Raw genomic sequence first — 17,738 nt, 5'->3', positions numbered from 1 at the left:
TATTTAAAAAAATGTTAACCTATTGTGGGGGAGGTACCCCAGGAGGAGTAGGCCGATAATAATAATACTAGATCTCTGATTGAAAAGAATCGCTTAATTTTTTCGCAAACTATGAGAGATATAAATATTTAAAATGTTAGTACGCAGAAGCCAGCCAGACAGACATACAGGTGGAAGGACGGACGGACACCTTTAGATCGACTTCAAATGTCCTGAAACGGATTTGGTCGTAGGGTCTAAAATTGTTATTTCGATGAGGCATGATTTGGCCTATCAAATGATATGTAAATTGTTTGTCACTGTTGAAATCGTTCAAATTGAATATTTCATAGGCTCAACGTATTTCGGTAACATTTGTGTAAATACATGTGTTTAACTTGTGTGGCGAAAAACGTCGACCGATTTCAATCAAATTCAAAGGTGGGTTGAGAATGCGACGTCAAAGGTGTGGTGAAAATTGTATTACGATAACTATCAGGATCACTGGCATTCTTTGAACATTTCCATCCGTTTCCAAATTTACTTGCAATAATTAAACGTTAGCTTTCACCTGTATCCAAGCCACCGTTGATCGGGCCATACCTCGGCCAAAAACATACCTCATTCTGGGGGTTTCTATTAAAGTACAACATTTATTTGATAATAAAAATTTATGAAATATAACAAGTCATTAAATTAGCAATAATAATTTTATAATAATATTTAAGTACAGGATACGGTGGATTCTATGGGATCTCTCCGATCGGCTCAGGGCCATTCGCCGTTTATTTATCCAGTCGTACGATGATGCTTTCGGCCGGTCCAATCTGGAAGTCACTGAAGTATATTTTATCACTGCTGTCGTGCAGCATCACGACGCCGCTGTAGAAATTCGAAGACATGTCCAAGGTCAACCGTTTCTGGCCAAAATTCGAAATGGACGCAAATGAGTTGCGTCGAGGATAGAGTCTCTCGACTATCAGAATGTCGTCTTCGCTTCGTCTAATGGCGGTATTGGGCAGGACCGATTCCGTTTTGCAAATGGCGTTTTTGTAAATTGAAGGTGAGCGGTCACGCAGCCTGATCATGCGCGATACAATTGGCAAGTAATCAAAATTTGCTGTCGGTGCGTTCGGCAGCCACGGCAGAGTTTCGCGATTCGTAAATTGCTGTGTAGAGTTCTCGGGCCACTGCATGGTGGACAAGTGGTGCAGATGTTTTGTTTCATTGTGCTCGTTCAGTTGGTCCTTTGCGGCTTGTAGGCCGATCTCATCGCCGTAGAATATGTTGGGAGTTCCAGGCAACATGAGTTGCATCAGAGTGGCGGTTAGAGTGAAATTTGTGTTCACACCATTGCGAGTGAGGCGGGGACTGTCCACACCGGCGATTGACCACTGAACCCAAACTCCTGGATCAGCAGGTGCTATTTCGGATGCCAGCACATTGTTGATGCGCTCTTCCAAGTCTTTGGCGCCGTTGAAAACATTCAAATGGACGTCTACAAGATCGACGTGCCTGAGCAGAAGGCTCCTTTGAGGTTCTTTGACTTTCTCCAGCACTGCTTCGCTAATGATGAGGACACGACTGTAGCCCAAGATGTCCTTCCACTCAGCCATGTGGTAGTCGATGTCTTCCAATTCAACAAATTCCTCCAGACCTTTAATGTAGAAGCCATCGACACCGAATTTGATCCAATGCTGCAGAGCTTGGGTAATTAAATTGGTGGTGATCACGGGCCTTGGTGTGGTCGTCGTTGTTGTTGTCATTCCGTCGGACACATTTAATGTGGTACTGGCCAGAACCTTGACCGCACTGGCTCCATCGGATTTGCCCAACTCTTTTAGATAGGGAAACAGGGGCAAATCTAGAACAAGAGACATATTCCTGAGATGCAAGGCCTGGCTCAGTTGTTGGACATCTTCGACCGTGCCCAAGACCTTGGACACATCTGTGAGGCTGGTTATGTTTTTAAAATCATCCGGATAGTGAGGTGAAGGGAAAATGGAATTTAGACGTACTGCCGACACTCCCAGTGACTTCAGATAGTCACTGCGCTGGACAATGCCACGCAAATCGCCAATGCCGTCATTGTCCGAATCTTGAAAACTGGCCGGAAATATTTCGTAAAAGACACTGCCGCGGTACCACATCGTTCTGAAATGCGAATCAGTTAGTGTTAAGTGTTGTTAAATAATTCAAAATTGTCGTCCAAAACTCACTTTGGATTACAGGTTTTTGGCAGCGTAACGATCATGGCCACCACCACGGCGCACATGGCCAACAGGCTGGACATGAAGACGAAAAATGTGCATTTCCGTATGAGGGGCCAGTTCCACGATACAAACGAAGGTGTGTCTTTGCCAAGCGGTATGTTTCCATTGGGTCCATGGCCATTCGAATCCTAAATATGGAGGACATTAAAAAAAGAAAAAAAATATTAATTCGACGTAAAAAAAAATGAGTTTCAAAATGTAAATGGAATATATTTTCTATCTAGGTTCGGCATTAACCATATTTTGGATTCCAAGTTATTTGATTGTGTGTTTGTTTTATTGTCTCTTGGCTATTGAGGCGTACGTACGGTGGTTATGTGTTTGATTCAAGTATAAACTAAGATGCTAATCGCTAAAGCCAGAGATGTGAGTTTGTAGAACGAACACTTGTGTGTGCACATACATAATTTTCACACCTCTGAAAAGCTTTTGCTAAATTTGTAGAAATTTTACAACATCTAAATGGGCACCCTACAGAGGGTTTGTTTGCTGAATAGATTTGTTCAATAGGTTTGTTGTTCAGCGCTGAATAGGAACAAGTAAAAAATCTGTTAGTAACTTTAAATACCCTCCCCCATTTGGAACAAGTTTGGAAAAAATAAAAGCCGTTTAAAATTCTAAACCATACCGAATATAGCTCTTATATTGTGGTCTATACGAAGACCAAAGGCAATTTTATGTCACAGGCTTCAAATACCTAATTTGAAACAATTTCGGTGAATATTGTATCTGAAATCGTCAAAATATGGAATATATTTTTGTCATAGGCTGTAGTATCCATTAGAAACTGTAAACACGAAATTTGAACCATTTACGATGAATAGTGTTCCTAAAATTATCGAAATACCAAATATCGGGGGGTTCCGTTGTTTTGGGGCCATACGATATCGTGGACCTATATAGCCAATTCTCTTCCATGGGTAAAGTGCTTAGAAAGAACTTCTTGTGTGGATGTTCAGACAATTCACATGGAAAATATAACTATAAACATCAAAATACCGAATATAGAGAGTTACCGTTATATTGGGGCCTTCGAAGACGTGAACATGCATAGTCAATTTTCTGACACAGACAGTAGTAGGAACTTCAAATTGCTCATTTGAAACATTTCCGGTAAAAAGAGTGACAGAAATCATCAAAATATGGAATATTTGGAAGTACAGTTATATGGGGCCTATATTAAAACGTGGGCCTCTATATCCCATTTTCAATACCAAAAATCCTGCAGAACAAACACACATCTGAGCAAAATTTTATCAATCTACTTCATTTCGTTGGGAAGATAGAGCGATTTCCACAGACGGCCATCGCTAAATCGCTATAGCTATATTTTATGTTAATCACGGATCGATATATACTTTGCGGGGTTAAATCATAAGGTTGATACTTTGATACCAGCAGCGGATGCTAAAAGTATAAGAAATGTTTTTAGACCCTAAATCTCTTTGAACCAAAAATATTTTAGGACATTTGGAGTCCATCTAAAGGAGATCCATCTAAAGAATGTCCTTTCGTTCATCTATCTGGCTGGCTGGTGCGACCGATAACTCTCGAAGGGAGTATCCAAATTTTGTACATCGTAATATTGTTGTCAAACTTAGTTCGTGATCGGTAATGGACAACCTCGGTTCACTCCCTCTGGTATCTGCCCCACAAAAGGTCGACATTTTTAATAATTACAACCTTTATAACATTCGAAACACTTTTCAAGCTTGGTTTATCTAAATATTTCTCCTAATCAGAGATCCCAGGTGAATATGACATTTATCGGTCCACTCCTTGTTGTACCTCCCTCACAAGGGGTCAACACTTTGAATAAATACAACCATTATAACATGCGAAATAAGTCAGCGATTTTCATCAAACTTCGTGTGTCTCCAAACTTCTGTTAAAACTAGATCTAATAGATATTTCGTTTCACTTCTTTTGGCTAAACATTTGACTACCAATTATTAAAATTGAATAAGTGCACATCCCAATATTTTTTTCAGTATTAGATAAAGTGGAATACTTCGCGCACATCCATCGCGTACATTTGAACATTCTAACAAAAACTAAACACATATTTCATATAAAGTACAGAAAGATATAGGCCAAATCTGGCATCTTGTAATATTAGCTCAGATACGATATATATATATATATTTCAAGTTTAGATATGAAATGGAAATGCATTTCCATAAACATATACATTTCTAAAAATTGGGTTCATTTATGAATTAGGATAGGTGGGATACAAATATTACTATGTTCGAAGTTCTGAGCAAATCGAATACTCTGGAGGGGTACCAGGTGGAGAGAATCGACATTGCCGTCTATGAACTCGGTTTTAAATGTCCTAAAGAGGATCTTACCCAAAGAGACGTGTGATCCGAAAAAACCAATACTACAATGAGGCACATTTCGGTCGTACTTATCTATATAGGATCCTCTGCTACCACAATGTCTGACCAAACCATTTAACAACCAAAACATATAATCAGATTATATTAAATCTATCGTTACCTTCATATTGGTATGACGACAACAGTTCATATATTCAAACCTAGTTTCAGTAATGCCTTCCTGTCCGTTACTATATATACTAAAACTATAAATTAATATATTCACCAAAGGAAAGCTGTCAAAAACTGTGATGAGATTATATAACTGTGATATGTTACATACATCTGATATTTGACATATAATCTGTGTTGCTTGCTATTTTGGCGGAGAAAAACACTAAAAATTATTCTGCATCTATGTAGTCGGTGTTTTTGATATGAGCCAATTCATCCAAATGCGGCGGCCAAACTTCCGGATAAAAGAGAAATTAAACAACACACACTGGTACTTTTCGCCCAGGGTAATCGACTCTATGATAACGAAATTATTTATACAGATTCAATGAAAGTCGTTAATTATAATGGCATTAATCTATAAAATACGACAGAAAATAGCGTAGAATATGCCAGGATTATTTGCATAAATTAGTTGCGCCACTTTGTTAGGGACGGCGGTTTGGCTATTAGAGTAAAATTCAAGCGGGTTAGTTAAAAAAAAAAAAAAAAAACAAGGTAAAGGCTATAATTAGGGGCAATGTAAAGCGACAAAGAAATAAGATGAAGGTTCGTAAAACTTCTTGTTTCCGCCAAATAATTAAAAAAACAGTAAGGAAAAGTCAAGTCAAAGCGGGGTTGACTAAATGATACCCTACACCACTATGCATATTTAGTAGAGCTCCCGTAATAAAATAAATTATTTGACGTAGATCATACCACCTATCAACATTTGGAGAAAACTCATATGTATGGAAGGCATATCCAATTTTGAATTGATTTTCACTAAATTTGACGGATACATTTTTATCTTTTTTTTACCAAATAATATTTGGCAAAGGCATTTCTGGGCTATATCTGATATTTGGTACCAAATATCGTTGTTGTGAAGTGCTTATTACGCATGTGAGGGACTTAAGCACCAAATCGGATGAAACATATATATGGGAGCTATAGCTATATCTGAACCTAACTTAATTTTATATACTTGTTTCAAGACTAAATTTGGTTGAAGGTGCCAAAATTCAGGTCATTTGGATTTATATGGTGCACAAAAACCTGATCCGATTATCACCAATTTCAATAGGGTTCGTCCTCGAGCCAAACAAACATTGTTTGGAAAATTCTATCTCAATCGGATAATAAATGCGACCTGCATTTTGTTCACAAGACTGACATACATACATCGACTCAGAAAGTGATTCTATGACGATCCTCAAAAGTAACTATGGGTCTATCTCGCTTCCTGTTTCCTGTTACAAACAAATGCACAAATATATAATACCCTTAGCACTATGTGGTGTAGAGTACAATTACCATTAATGACATTTATTGTTCAGGAGGATCTTTAGTCAAAATATTGCAACAAAATAAGTCCAACAATGAAAATTACCAGATCGAGCTGAAAGTACTAGGCTATATTCGAGATTGGCAATTCCTTTGATGCTTTGACCGGGAATATCTGAAAATTATGATCTTATCAAAAGTGACTACCATCGCTTATTTTCGTGATTACCTATAGATAAATTCTACTAATAATAACAGGACCCACTTAGTTCCGAATAAGTACACCGCAACTGGTTTTCAAGTAAAAAGATATATTAAAATGTATACATAAAAGAGCAGTGAGATAACCGACTGACTGACTGTAAATCAACGACCAGACGAAACGGCTGAAACTAGAATCTTGAAATGGTACTTCAATCTAATAAAAATATATACTTTGTATTTGACAAACGGAATGAATTAGATTTCTAACATTTGGAATGAAAGCCACTATTGGAGTGCAGGATGGATGTACCAAAGGCTCGAGCTTTCAGTTTATGAAAACTGCTATAATGATACCATTTCATAATATGTGAACGGATAGAGCTAAAAACTTGAAATAAGGTATGAGAATCAAGGTTGGAAAGTAAGATTAATATTTGAAGGTGGTATATTTGAAACGTGGACGCACTGTACAAAATGGTAGTAAATATGGAACAATTTCTTATTGTGTGAACAGATAGTTTTTGAAATCTGAAATTTGGTATTAGAATCGCTGCTCATGGGTAGTCTGGGGTTGTAGTAGTTGTGGACATTTGTGCTTTAATTGTACAAAAAGTACTTAATTTGGTATTGTGTGAAGGAATAGATCTTGAGTCTGAAATTTGATATGAATGTCACTATTGGTATCTGTGGTTGAGAGAAGCACGTGCATGTCCTATAATTGTACTAAATGGTACTAAATTTGGTAGTGGGGGAAATTAAATAGCCGAAATTAGATATTGAGGTCACTGTTGGTATCTAAGGTCGGGATATAAAGATTTTTATTTTTAAAATGCATACTATAATTGTTCGAAAAGTACTAAGTGGTACTAAATTGGGTTTTGGTTTTGAAGATATAAAGCTGAAAATGTAAAATTTTATATTGCGATAACTGTTAGTGTCTAGCATTGAGATATGGAACGGGTTTTTAAATGAGTACTATAATTATACGAAAACTATTAAATGTTACTAAATTTGGATCACTGTTGTTGTCAAGAAGGTAGAAACGTAGATTGTTTTGGATATGCGTAATAATTGTTGCTGAATTTGGCATTGGGTTAAGGGATAGAACTGGTTGGTTTCTAGTGTTTACATATGGAGACGTTGAAATAGTTTTGGACAGAAAAATTGGATGTGGGTCCGTTACGCAATGGTTTTACTTACATCCACCTTGGTAGACATCTAAATGAATGATTTTGAAGACTTTTTGGTGTGAAATATAAACATTTTCCTATTATTCTTTCCGAAAAAGTAACCACTTGAATCTATATCTATAAAAGAGGAAAATGTTTGTATGTATGTATGTTTGTTTGTTTGTTTGTTTGTTTGTTTGTAATTTATGGACTCGAAAACCGCTGAATAGATTTTCCTGCAAAATTTCCATATATACTGCAACATCGCCTGAAAGTAACATAGGCTATATACATTTTTGAATTTCCACTTGGAACTGGAGATATTGCATCAGAATCGGAGGTACCTCCCAAAAATTTAGATTTTATATGCACATATCTATTGATTGGTTGAAGATTCAGTCTCCAATTTTGGAATACGTAACGGAAACAAAAATAAGTTTGCCAAATTATATTGTAATCGGTTCAGATTTGGATATAGCTCCCATATATATTTTCGACCGATTTCGTTCATTTGATGCCTCAATCACAATATGAATGTTCGATTCCAATGAAATTTTGAATGTGTGACGGGAATGTGTGACGAAAATAAATTTGTCAAATTATATTGAAATCGGTTCAGATTTGGATATAGCTCCCATATATATTTTCGGCCGATTTCAAGCATTTGATGCACCAAACACGCTATGTATCCCCAATTTCAATGAAATTTGGAAAGTGTAGCGGAAATTAAAACAAATATACATTTGTCAAATTATATTTAAATCAGTTCAGATTTGGATATAGCTCTCATATATATTTTCGACCGATTTCATGTATTTTATGCACCATACACGATATGTATGTTCGATTCCAAAGAAATTTGGAATATGTAACGGGATTTTGATTAGAAAATAAATTAGTCAAATTATATTAAAATCGTTTCAGATTTGGATATAGCTCCCATATATATTTTCCGCCGATTTCACATATTTGATGCACAAAACATGATACGTATTTCCGATTCCAACGAAATTCGGCATGAGTGGCTAAATTTGGTACAAAAATAAATTTGACAAATTATATTCAAATACGCTCAGATGTGATTATAGCTCCCATATATATACTCAGCCGATTTCACATATTTGATGCACCCAAAGCGAGAGGAACAAAATCTGGCACCAGCAAAAATTGCCAAATTATATTGAAATCAGTTGAGGTTTGGATATAGCTAACATATATATTTCGGCCGATTTCATACATATTATGCACCAAACACGATATATATGACCGATTCCAATGAAATTCAGAATGTGTGGCGGAATTTGGTTATAATAATAAATGTGATAAATTAATTGGAAATAAGTTAAGATTTGGATATAGCTCCCATATATATATTCTCGGCCGATTTCACATATTTGACGCACCAATTTCAATGAAATATGAAAGGTGTGGCGGAGTTTGGTGTAAAAGTATTTTTTTTTAATTATATTTAAATCGGATCAGATTGGGATATGATTTTAATAAGAACCATTGACCCACAACGCCTTAGGCTAACACTAAAAAACAACACAACAATTGATTTGAAATACGCTTATTACGGCGAAGTATGTTGCTATCTCGAATTCACTAATTGCAATAGAAATGCCACTCTACTTAAAAAAATTGCAGTTTCCTGCACGCTTGGTATTTGCTATGAAATAAATAAATCCAAGGGACAAACCCTTCGTGTATTCATGTCATGTTACTGCTTTTGTAATGATTTTGTTTATTAACGCATTAAAATAGTGCAATATTTTTTTTTAATTTTTAAATTTGTTTTTCTTTATCCAACATATATTCGTAAATAAAATTTTGAATGCATATAAAATCAAAAGGGGTAGCGAAGCGCACCGGGTTCAGCTAGTAATATATATAAACCTAGAGAGTCTGAAAATTTATTACGAGGTATGAAGTTTTGATTAAATTTTTAATTTTATCAAACTGAAAAATGTTGTGAATTTTAAAGGTTTAACACGAACTAAAATTTTAAGGTATACTTTTCGCTAAAGAAGTAGCGGGCACTTGGTAATATGACATAAGATGACCGATGTTGTTTACCAACACATGGGGTAAAGAATAGACAATATATTTAGAAATTTTGACAATAGCTGGGTCAGATTTCTCATACCGGCAAAAATCGGTAATAATAATTTTAGTCGCGAGTTTTATAATCATTGAGGGCAGATAAAAACAAAAACAAATCGCTATCTAAAACATAAGCATCTTTTTACATGAAATTAGGGAATATATCGAAAATTTATACATTTGCATTATGCGATCCAATGGGTGTACCTCAGTTCCCTCAGTCGGGTAGAAAACGGTAAATAATATGGAAAACATCGTATTGGCTTCTACACATTTTTGCTGTTTGTATGCGTCAACAACGACACCGCTTACGAGTAAATTATTTTCAATGACCAATATCATAAGATCTTGTCTAGGAAGCAGAACGCATTTAAATTATAAAATTATTTTTACAGTTCGCGAGTTATGGGTATGTGAAACTCACATCCAGCGATTGCGAATTTTTTTTTTTTGAATATTCCCACATATTTAAATCACTGTAGAAGGCTGATGTCCAACAACCACTGTAACATCTCAAAATTTCCCTCAAATGATTCTTAGCTGAATGATTATTAAACAAGTAAAACACAAGTAAAAAAGCTGTAAGTTCGGCCGGGCCGAACTTTGAATACCCTCCACCATTTGGTACAAATTTAACAATTTTCAAAAAAAATCCCTTAAAAATCTGTTAAAATCTTGAAAATACCTAATGTAGCCGTATATTAGAGTCTATACGACGATGTGGACCTGCATAGGCAACTTTTGCCACAAACTATTACAATATTCAAATGCGAAACTTGAAAAAAAATCTGTTTATAATGCACAGACAATTTTCTGTCATAGGCTGTAATATCGAACTTCACGAACTTCCAATGCGAAATTTGAGACAATTCCTGTAAATAATGTCGCTAAAATCATCAAAATATCGAAGATCGGGGGGTACAGTTATATGGGGGCTATACGAAGGCGTCGACCTGCACAGACAACTTTTTGTAATAGGCTTTAGCATCCATTATGAACTTCATATGCAAAATGTGAAACAATTCCGGTAAATAATGTCGCTAAAATCATCAAAATACCGAATATCGGGAGGTACCGTTGTATGGGGGCTATACGAAGACGTGGACCTACATGACCCATTTTCTGTTTTATGCTGTAGTATCTATTAAAAACGTCAACTACCAAATTTGAAACAATTCCGGTAAATAATGTCGCTAAAATCATCAAAATACCGAATATCGGGGGGTACCGTTATATGGGGACTATACGAAGACGTGGACCTACATAGCCCATTTTCTGTTTTAAGCCGTAGCATCTATTATGAACTTTAAATATTAATGTTGAAACAATTCCAGTAAGAAATGTCGCTAGATTCATAAAAATACCGCATATCGGGAGGTACCGTTATATGGGGGCTATACGAAGACGTGGACCTACATGGCCCATTTTCAATACCAAAAGTCCTGCAGACATAATACACATTTGAGTAAAATTTTATCAACCTACTTCATTTCGTTCGGAAGCTAGAGTGATTTCCACAGACGGACAGACGGATAGACGGACGGACATTGATAAATCGACATAGAATATTATGCTGACAATCATCTCCTCCGTTGGACAATATGTGCATCTAATTATTCCTTTCTTGACTAGGTCTTTTGTTAATTTATATTTTGTATCGATGTGTTTAGTTCGAAAAGAAAATTTGTCATCATTTACTAGACGCAAACAGCTTTGGTTGTCATTATAAATAAGAGTTGGTTCATTAATAGGATAATGAATTTCTTCTAATAGTTGCCTTAACCACTTTGCGTCTTTAGAAGCTTCAGATAATGAAATAAATTCAGCCTCGCATGTCGATGTTGCCACAATTGATTGTTTCTGGCAAGACCATCCTATCGTACCTCCATTATAAAAGTAAATTCTACCACTATTAGATTTCCTTTCGGTTCTTTCTTCTGCCCAATTTGCATCAGCATATCCAACAAGACTTTGTTCATTTTCATCATTGCTCAAATTAAGTTTTAACTGTGAAGTAGACTTAAGATATTTCAGAACCCTTTTACATTGAGACCAATCCTCCATTGTAGGGTTGGCAACCTTCTGAGCCAATATATTTACTGCAGCTGAAATGTCTGGTCGAGAATTGACAGAAATATATAAAAGTTGTCCAATTAATTTTCTATACTTCATATTTGTTTCAAGAAGTGTTGAATCTTCTGATTTTCCGTAACTAACATCCATTGGCGTTTTTACATTTTTAGAGTCCTGCATACCATATTCGTTTACAACTTTTCCAATATACGAAGATTGAAAGAGTTGAAAATTTCCTTTGTAATCTTGTGTTATTTCGATTCCCAGATAATGTTTAATTTTTCCTAAATTAACTATAGTGAAATTCTTTGACAAAGTATTACCAATATAATTCATCTGCGTCGATGTATTGCATGCTACAATTATGTCATCAACATAAACAAGAATGTAGCTCAATTTCCCAGAAATATTACCATAGTAGAAACATAAATCATTTATACACTGTTTGAAACCCATTTTTTCAAGCGCTTCGTGTAAAACCATATTCCATGATCTAGCAGCCTGCTTGAGGCCATATATACTTTTCTTCAATAGACAAACCTGCTCATTGTTATCTTGAAATCCTGGAGGTTGTTGCATAAAAATGGTTTCAGACAGCTTACCATTTAAAAATGCAGTCTTTACATCAAAATGATTAACCATCATTTTTTCTTTTCCAGCAATTGACAGCAGAATTCGAAACGAGGTATGTGTTGCAACAGGTGCAAAAACTTCATCGTAATCTACGCCGAATTTTTGAGAAAATCCTTGAGCAACGAGTCGGGCTTTAAATCTATTTACTTGTCCATCAACATCACGTTTCACTTTATATACCCATTTACTTCCGATTGCTGTTCTACCTTCGGGTAAACTGACAAGTTCCCATGTTTGATTTGCCTGTAGAGATTCTAGTTCATCTTGCATAGCTTCCAACCACTGCGCACGCTCGGTACTGTTAATTGCATCGTGGTATGATTTCGGTTCTCTAATTTCATTCGCTGACCATATTTCTTCAATTAGTCTTTTCGGTGCAGAACCTTTGTTGCATCTTTTGGATGTTCTAATATGTTGCTCACAAATATTGCTGTCTTGTGTTGAGTTAGTGCTTTCTTCATTTGGAATATTTATTGAATTTTCCTCTATATTATTTTCATCCGGTAAATTATTTCGGCCCTCAATTGGAATATTGATTGTATTTTCTTTTACTGAATTATTTTCGGGTATCTCCTCCTCAATCAATAATTCCTTAATCCTTGGATTTAAAGAAATGGAAACATTTTCAGCATCTATCTTGATAAAATCTGTGAATATCACATCGCGACTAATAACAACCTTCTTAGCATATTGATCATAACAACGAAAAGCCTTTGACTTCTCATCATAACCAAGGAAAATCATTTCGGTTGCTTTGCTGTCAAGTTTACGCCTTTTTTCAGTCGGAATATGTACAAAACATTTAGATCCAAAAACGTGAAACTTATCTACACTTGGTTTTATTCCGTACCATAGTTCATATGGAGTAGCATTGGTTGTTCTGGTTAAAACTCTGTTTTGTATAAAATTTGCTGTTGCAACTGCTTCTCCCCAAAATGTGTATGGTAAATCTGCCTCTGATAACATACACCTTGCCATTTCTATTAAAGTCCTATTCTTTCGTTCCGCCTTTCCATTCTGTTGTGGGGAATAGGGAGCAGTGAGTTGGTTTTCAATACCCTCACACTTGAGATAATCTTCGAATGCTTTTCCTGTGTATTCTCCACCTCTATCAGATCGAATTTTCTTAGGAATCTTACCGAATTTAGTACGACACAACATTACAAAATCTTTGAATGTCTGCAAAACTTCCGACTTTTGTGATATTAATCTTATTACAGTGAACCTAGAGAAATCATCTATAAATGTCACTATGAACCTTTTTCCAGATGGTGTAGTGGTTTGCATTGGACCGCATACGTCACTATGGATTAATTCCAAGGGAGCTGTAGATTTCGTCATTGATTGCCTTGGAAATGACAAGCGAGTCATTTTGCCTTTAACACAACTTTCGCAAATTTCCTTTATACCACAACCCACAATGTTTAAACCTTCAACCAATTTCTCATTACACATTTTTCTAATTGCTTCTGGATCACGGTGTCCAAGCCTCCGATGCCATTGATGTATGCAATTCTCGTTGTGCTGCAATACTGCATGAACAAAATCTGGTTGTCGCAAAATATACATTTCACCGTCAATATCCGCAATTCCGATATTATTATTTCCAGAATTTATGCAGCAATTATTATCTTTAAATGCAACGTTGTAGCCAGATTTCGTTAGTTGCCTTACCGAGAGAATGTTACCAACTAAACAAGGAGCATATAGTACCTCTCTTAACGTTATTTTATGTTGGTTACCAAATTCATCATTCGTAATAATCTCACCCTCACCAATACCTTCAATAGCAATGGTTTGACCATTTGCTAATTCGATCGAACTCTTGTAATTGTGATTGAGATTCTTGAAAAACTTTCTTTCATTTACTGTATGTCGTGTTGCTCCAGAATCCACAAGCCAACAAAACTTCTTAGTATTGCCAATCTTGAATAAAAAATCTTCACTTTTGTTTTCTTCATTTACCTTTTCTTCGATTGAATTGATTTTATTGGGATTCTTTCCAGAATTTTGCTTTGTTTTCCAATATTTGTACTTGGTGCAATTCTTCTTTTGATGTCCGGACTTTTTACAAAAATAACATACACCATTTGTCCCAGCCACCACTTTTAAAATTGAGTCGTTTCCCTCATTGACTGAGTGTTGTTTCCTTTCAAATTCTGCAATTACACGTTGCTGCACTAATGCGAAGGTAATCTCTTCTTCCTTGCGAGATTCAAGCGATGTAATTAAGGCATCATATCCTTCCGGAAGACTGCTTAAGAGCATGGCAGCACTCCATTTATCTGACAAACCTTCTTCGCCGACATCCCGTAGTTTAGTAAATAAATCGTTCATTGCATTTATGTGACTAATTGCGTTACCTCCTTCTTGAAGTTTTAGACTACATATTGACCTCATCAAATATACCTTATTGGTGAGTGTGTTCTTTTCATGGTAGTCTTTAAGAGCGCTCCAGGTAGCTTTAGCCGTTTTCGCACTTCGGATGTGCCCAAGCTGGTCATCCATAACGAGCAATCCAATTGTTCCCCGTGCCTCGTCATCTTTCATATCCCATGCGTCAAGTTCTGATTGATTCACAACTTCATTACCTTGGTTTCTTTTGGGTTCGGGACGAGATCCTTCTATTACCTGCTTCCATAAATTATTCTTTCGCAACAACAATTCCATCTTGAATTTCCAGTTTGCATAGTTTTCGTTATTGAGTATTGCGAAATTTGGTTTTGAATCCGACATCGTATCCTTTTAGTTATCCGTTTTAAAACTTCCTGAAATCCGTGCAAATATTTCCTGATTTCTTTAAATTCAACTTGAAATCCTTTGATTATCCTTTAGATTTATTGAAATTATCCTTTATGTCCTTGATCCTTTATCCTTTACACAAAAAGAAGGCCCATAACCTATTGAATTTATAAAGGCCGACAAACCGTTCTGTTCGATTTAAAGTTTATTAACAGAATAAAATATGAAAAACAGAAATACAATTTTCATTACATTAAACAAAATTCAAAACCTACTAAGGATGAAATTTAACAAGTGAATGTATTCAAAGTATAATCCAATACTAAAATGTATATTTCGAGGTGTTACAAACGGAATGACAAACTTAATATACCCTCCATACTATGGTGGAGGGTATAAAAACATTAAGTTCGGCCGGGCCAAACTTTTAATGCCCTCCACCTTAGGTTAAAGGAAACATTAGAAGAAATGTGTCAAAAACCATTAAAATTCCGAATATCGGAAGGTACCGTTATATGAGGGCTATGCCAAATCGTGGACCTACACATGCAATGTTTCGCCAAAGGAGCTAGAACCCATTATGACCTAGAAATGCCAATTTTCAGACAAATCCGTGTAAAAATGTGGCAAAAATCATCAAATTACCGTATATCGGGAGGTACCTTTATATGGGGGCTATACCAAAACGTGGACCTATACATGTCATGTTTTGCCACATGTACAGGGACCCGTTATGACCTACAAATACCAATTTTCAAACAAAGCAGTGAAAAATTGTGGCATAAATCATCAAAATACCGAATATCGCGAGGTACCGTTATATGGGGACTATACCAGAACGTGGACCGATATATCTCATTTTCAATACCAACATTCCTAGACACAATACAAATTGCTCTGCTAAATTTTGGCGCTCTACGTCAAATAATGTGGGCTGTATCGTGATTTCAACAGACAGACAGACGGACAGACATACGGACATCGTTATATCGACTTAGAATTTTATGCTGATTATGAATATATATACTTTATGGGGTCTACGATGAATACTTAAGGATGTTATAAACGGAATGACAAAGTTAATATACCCTCCTTTCCAAGGTGGAGGGTATAAAAATAACCATTTTGCAATGTCAATTTGCTATTGGGTCTAAAGTAAATAAACCGTTAATGTTTGTCCTTATTTGGGTTTTGTTTGGAAATGGTGTAGTCGATGTAATTTAAACATTATATAAATGCGCATCACTCGCACTTCAACTGTAAACGATTCTCTATTTTGAAAAATGATCCATCAAATTTGTTTTTAAGAATCGTCTTTCATTTTCAAAACGCTACTGGTTGGTGGCGGTGACCTGTTACACCTATTGTTCCTCCTACATCGCCCCCTCACTTTTTATTTACCTGTGCCGATGTGTTGTTGTTTTGCAAATGTTTGTAGGAGTGCTTGTTGAAGAGGGTGGTTGAGGTCTCGTCCGGCACACTCATACCAATGCCGGAGCTGCTGCCAGATGATGAACTTGTCTCGACCTTGCCGTCCTCGTTACACAGGTTGGCCGAAGTGTTGCTGTCATTGTCATTGTCGATGCACGGCGTCAGAGGATGTGAGAATGTCATCGGTGTCGTTGAGCCATTGGTGTTCGAGGACAGCAGCGGGCAAATGGATGCTTCCTCCTCGGGCAGAAATGTTGACACCGATGGCGATTCGATCAAAGTGCGAGGCAACTCTACGTCGAGCAATGCGGGGTCGGTAGAGATGCCCATTTTGTTCATATCACTATGCACGGAGTGGGCAGACGGACTTTTTCCAATGTCGATTTTCAATTTCAGTTTTCAAATTCCTTTTTGGTATTACTTCGCTACTGCAACGTAAGATGGATAAACATAACCACAATCACAGCGAAATGAAAATTATGAAAATTCTCTACAATTTCTGCGGTGGAAAACCCGTGAGGCCGTCGTTCTTACTGCGAGTGGATATAAACTGATGAGCTCTGCAAATGAGAACTCGCTGAGCGCTCTGCGTTTGTGGTATTTGGTGTGCTGGAGATTGGTGGGGGGTGGTTGCCTGGGGGTGAGTGCCAGCGCTCGCTCGATGTGTTTATTTTTATCATCCGCAACAAACAAATAAACGAATTTCGTATTGAAATGCTTGTTTATGCGTTTTTTTTTCTTTGGTTGCCTTCGATTCGAAATATGCTGGCCAAGCAACCAACTACTACAGCTTCTATTGGAACTGCAAACAACAAAGAGACGAGTTGAACGAACAAATTAACGTTTCAATTGATTTCAATTAATTCGTTTGACACAAATTAATTTCAACTCAATGTGGAAGTTTGTATTTGGTTGAGTTTTCACTGTTCCCGAATTCAAGTCTGTCGTCGACGAACCAACTATGCGACTGAGAAAAATGTTCAGATTTTGTGAATGGATGGATATGAGAAAGAACGTGACGACTGTGTTGTTGTGGCCGAAGAACAACAGCGAGTGCGCCGTGAGAACTTCTGTGTGGATGCCATCCACTGTCAACGAACATTTAATTCAGTGATGACTGATGGGGGAATTTAGTTTTCGTTGGGAAATGTCTATGAAATGAAAAGAGGAAAGGCGAGTTGTATTTACATCTAGGAAATGCAACTCTGGGTAAGGTTCACGAGTGTATTTTGCCAGTAGGTAGGTTAAGTTCAGTAAAGTTGGGTCATGTCGGTAGACGTTTTCGTATAGTACCCTTATAACGGTAC

At 36.5% G+C, this 17,738-nt stretch overlaps 1 protein-coding gene across 2 annotated transcripts; it reads right to left on the bottom strand.

Moving 5' to 3' along the window:
- Positions 1 to 612: 612 nt before the first annotated feature.
- LOC101890527 (neutral and basic amino acid transport protein rBAT) lies at positions 613 to 17,501 on the bottom strand. Of its 2 annotated transcripts, none has more exons than XM_005177990.4 (3): positions 16,402 to 17,501; positions 2,199 to 2,380; positions 613 to 2,133 (listed from the first exon to the last, which is right to left on the bottom strand). In XM_005177990.4, the coding sequence occupies exons 1-3, from the start codon at positions 16,768 to 16,770 to the stop codon at positions 765 to 767; spliced, it is 1,920 nt and encodes a 639-aa protein (XP_005178047.1). In that variant the 5' UTR covers positions 16,771 to 17,501; the 3' UTR covers positions 613 to 764. The 2 variants fall into 2 exon arrangements, with proteins under 2 accessions (XP_005178047.1, XP_058984241.1); XM_059128258.1 differs by lacking the exon at positions 16,402 to 17,501 and adding an exon at positions 2,490 to 2,806.
- Between the last annotated feature and the right edge of the window lie 237 nt (positions 17,502 to 17,738).

This window comes from Musca domestica, unplaced genomic scaffold (assembly GCF_030504385.1).
Source record: "Musca domestica strain aabys unplaced genomic scaffold, Musca_domestica.polishedcontigs.V.1.1 5, whole genome shotgun sequence".
In the NCBI taxonomy this organism is placed as follows: Eukaryota; Metazoa; Arthropoda; class Insecta; order Diptera; family Muscidae; genus Musca; species Musca domestica.
This window is presented reverse-complemented; position numbering and strand designations above follow the sequence as displayed.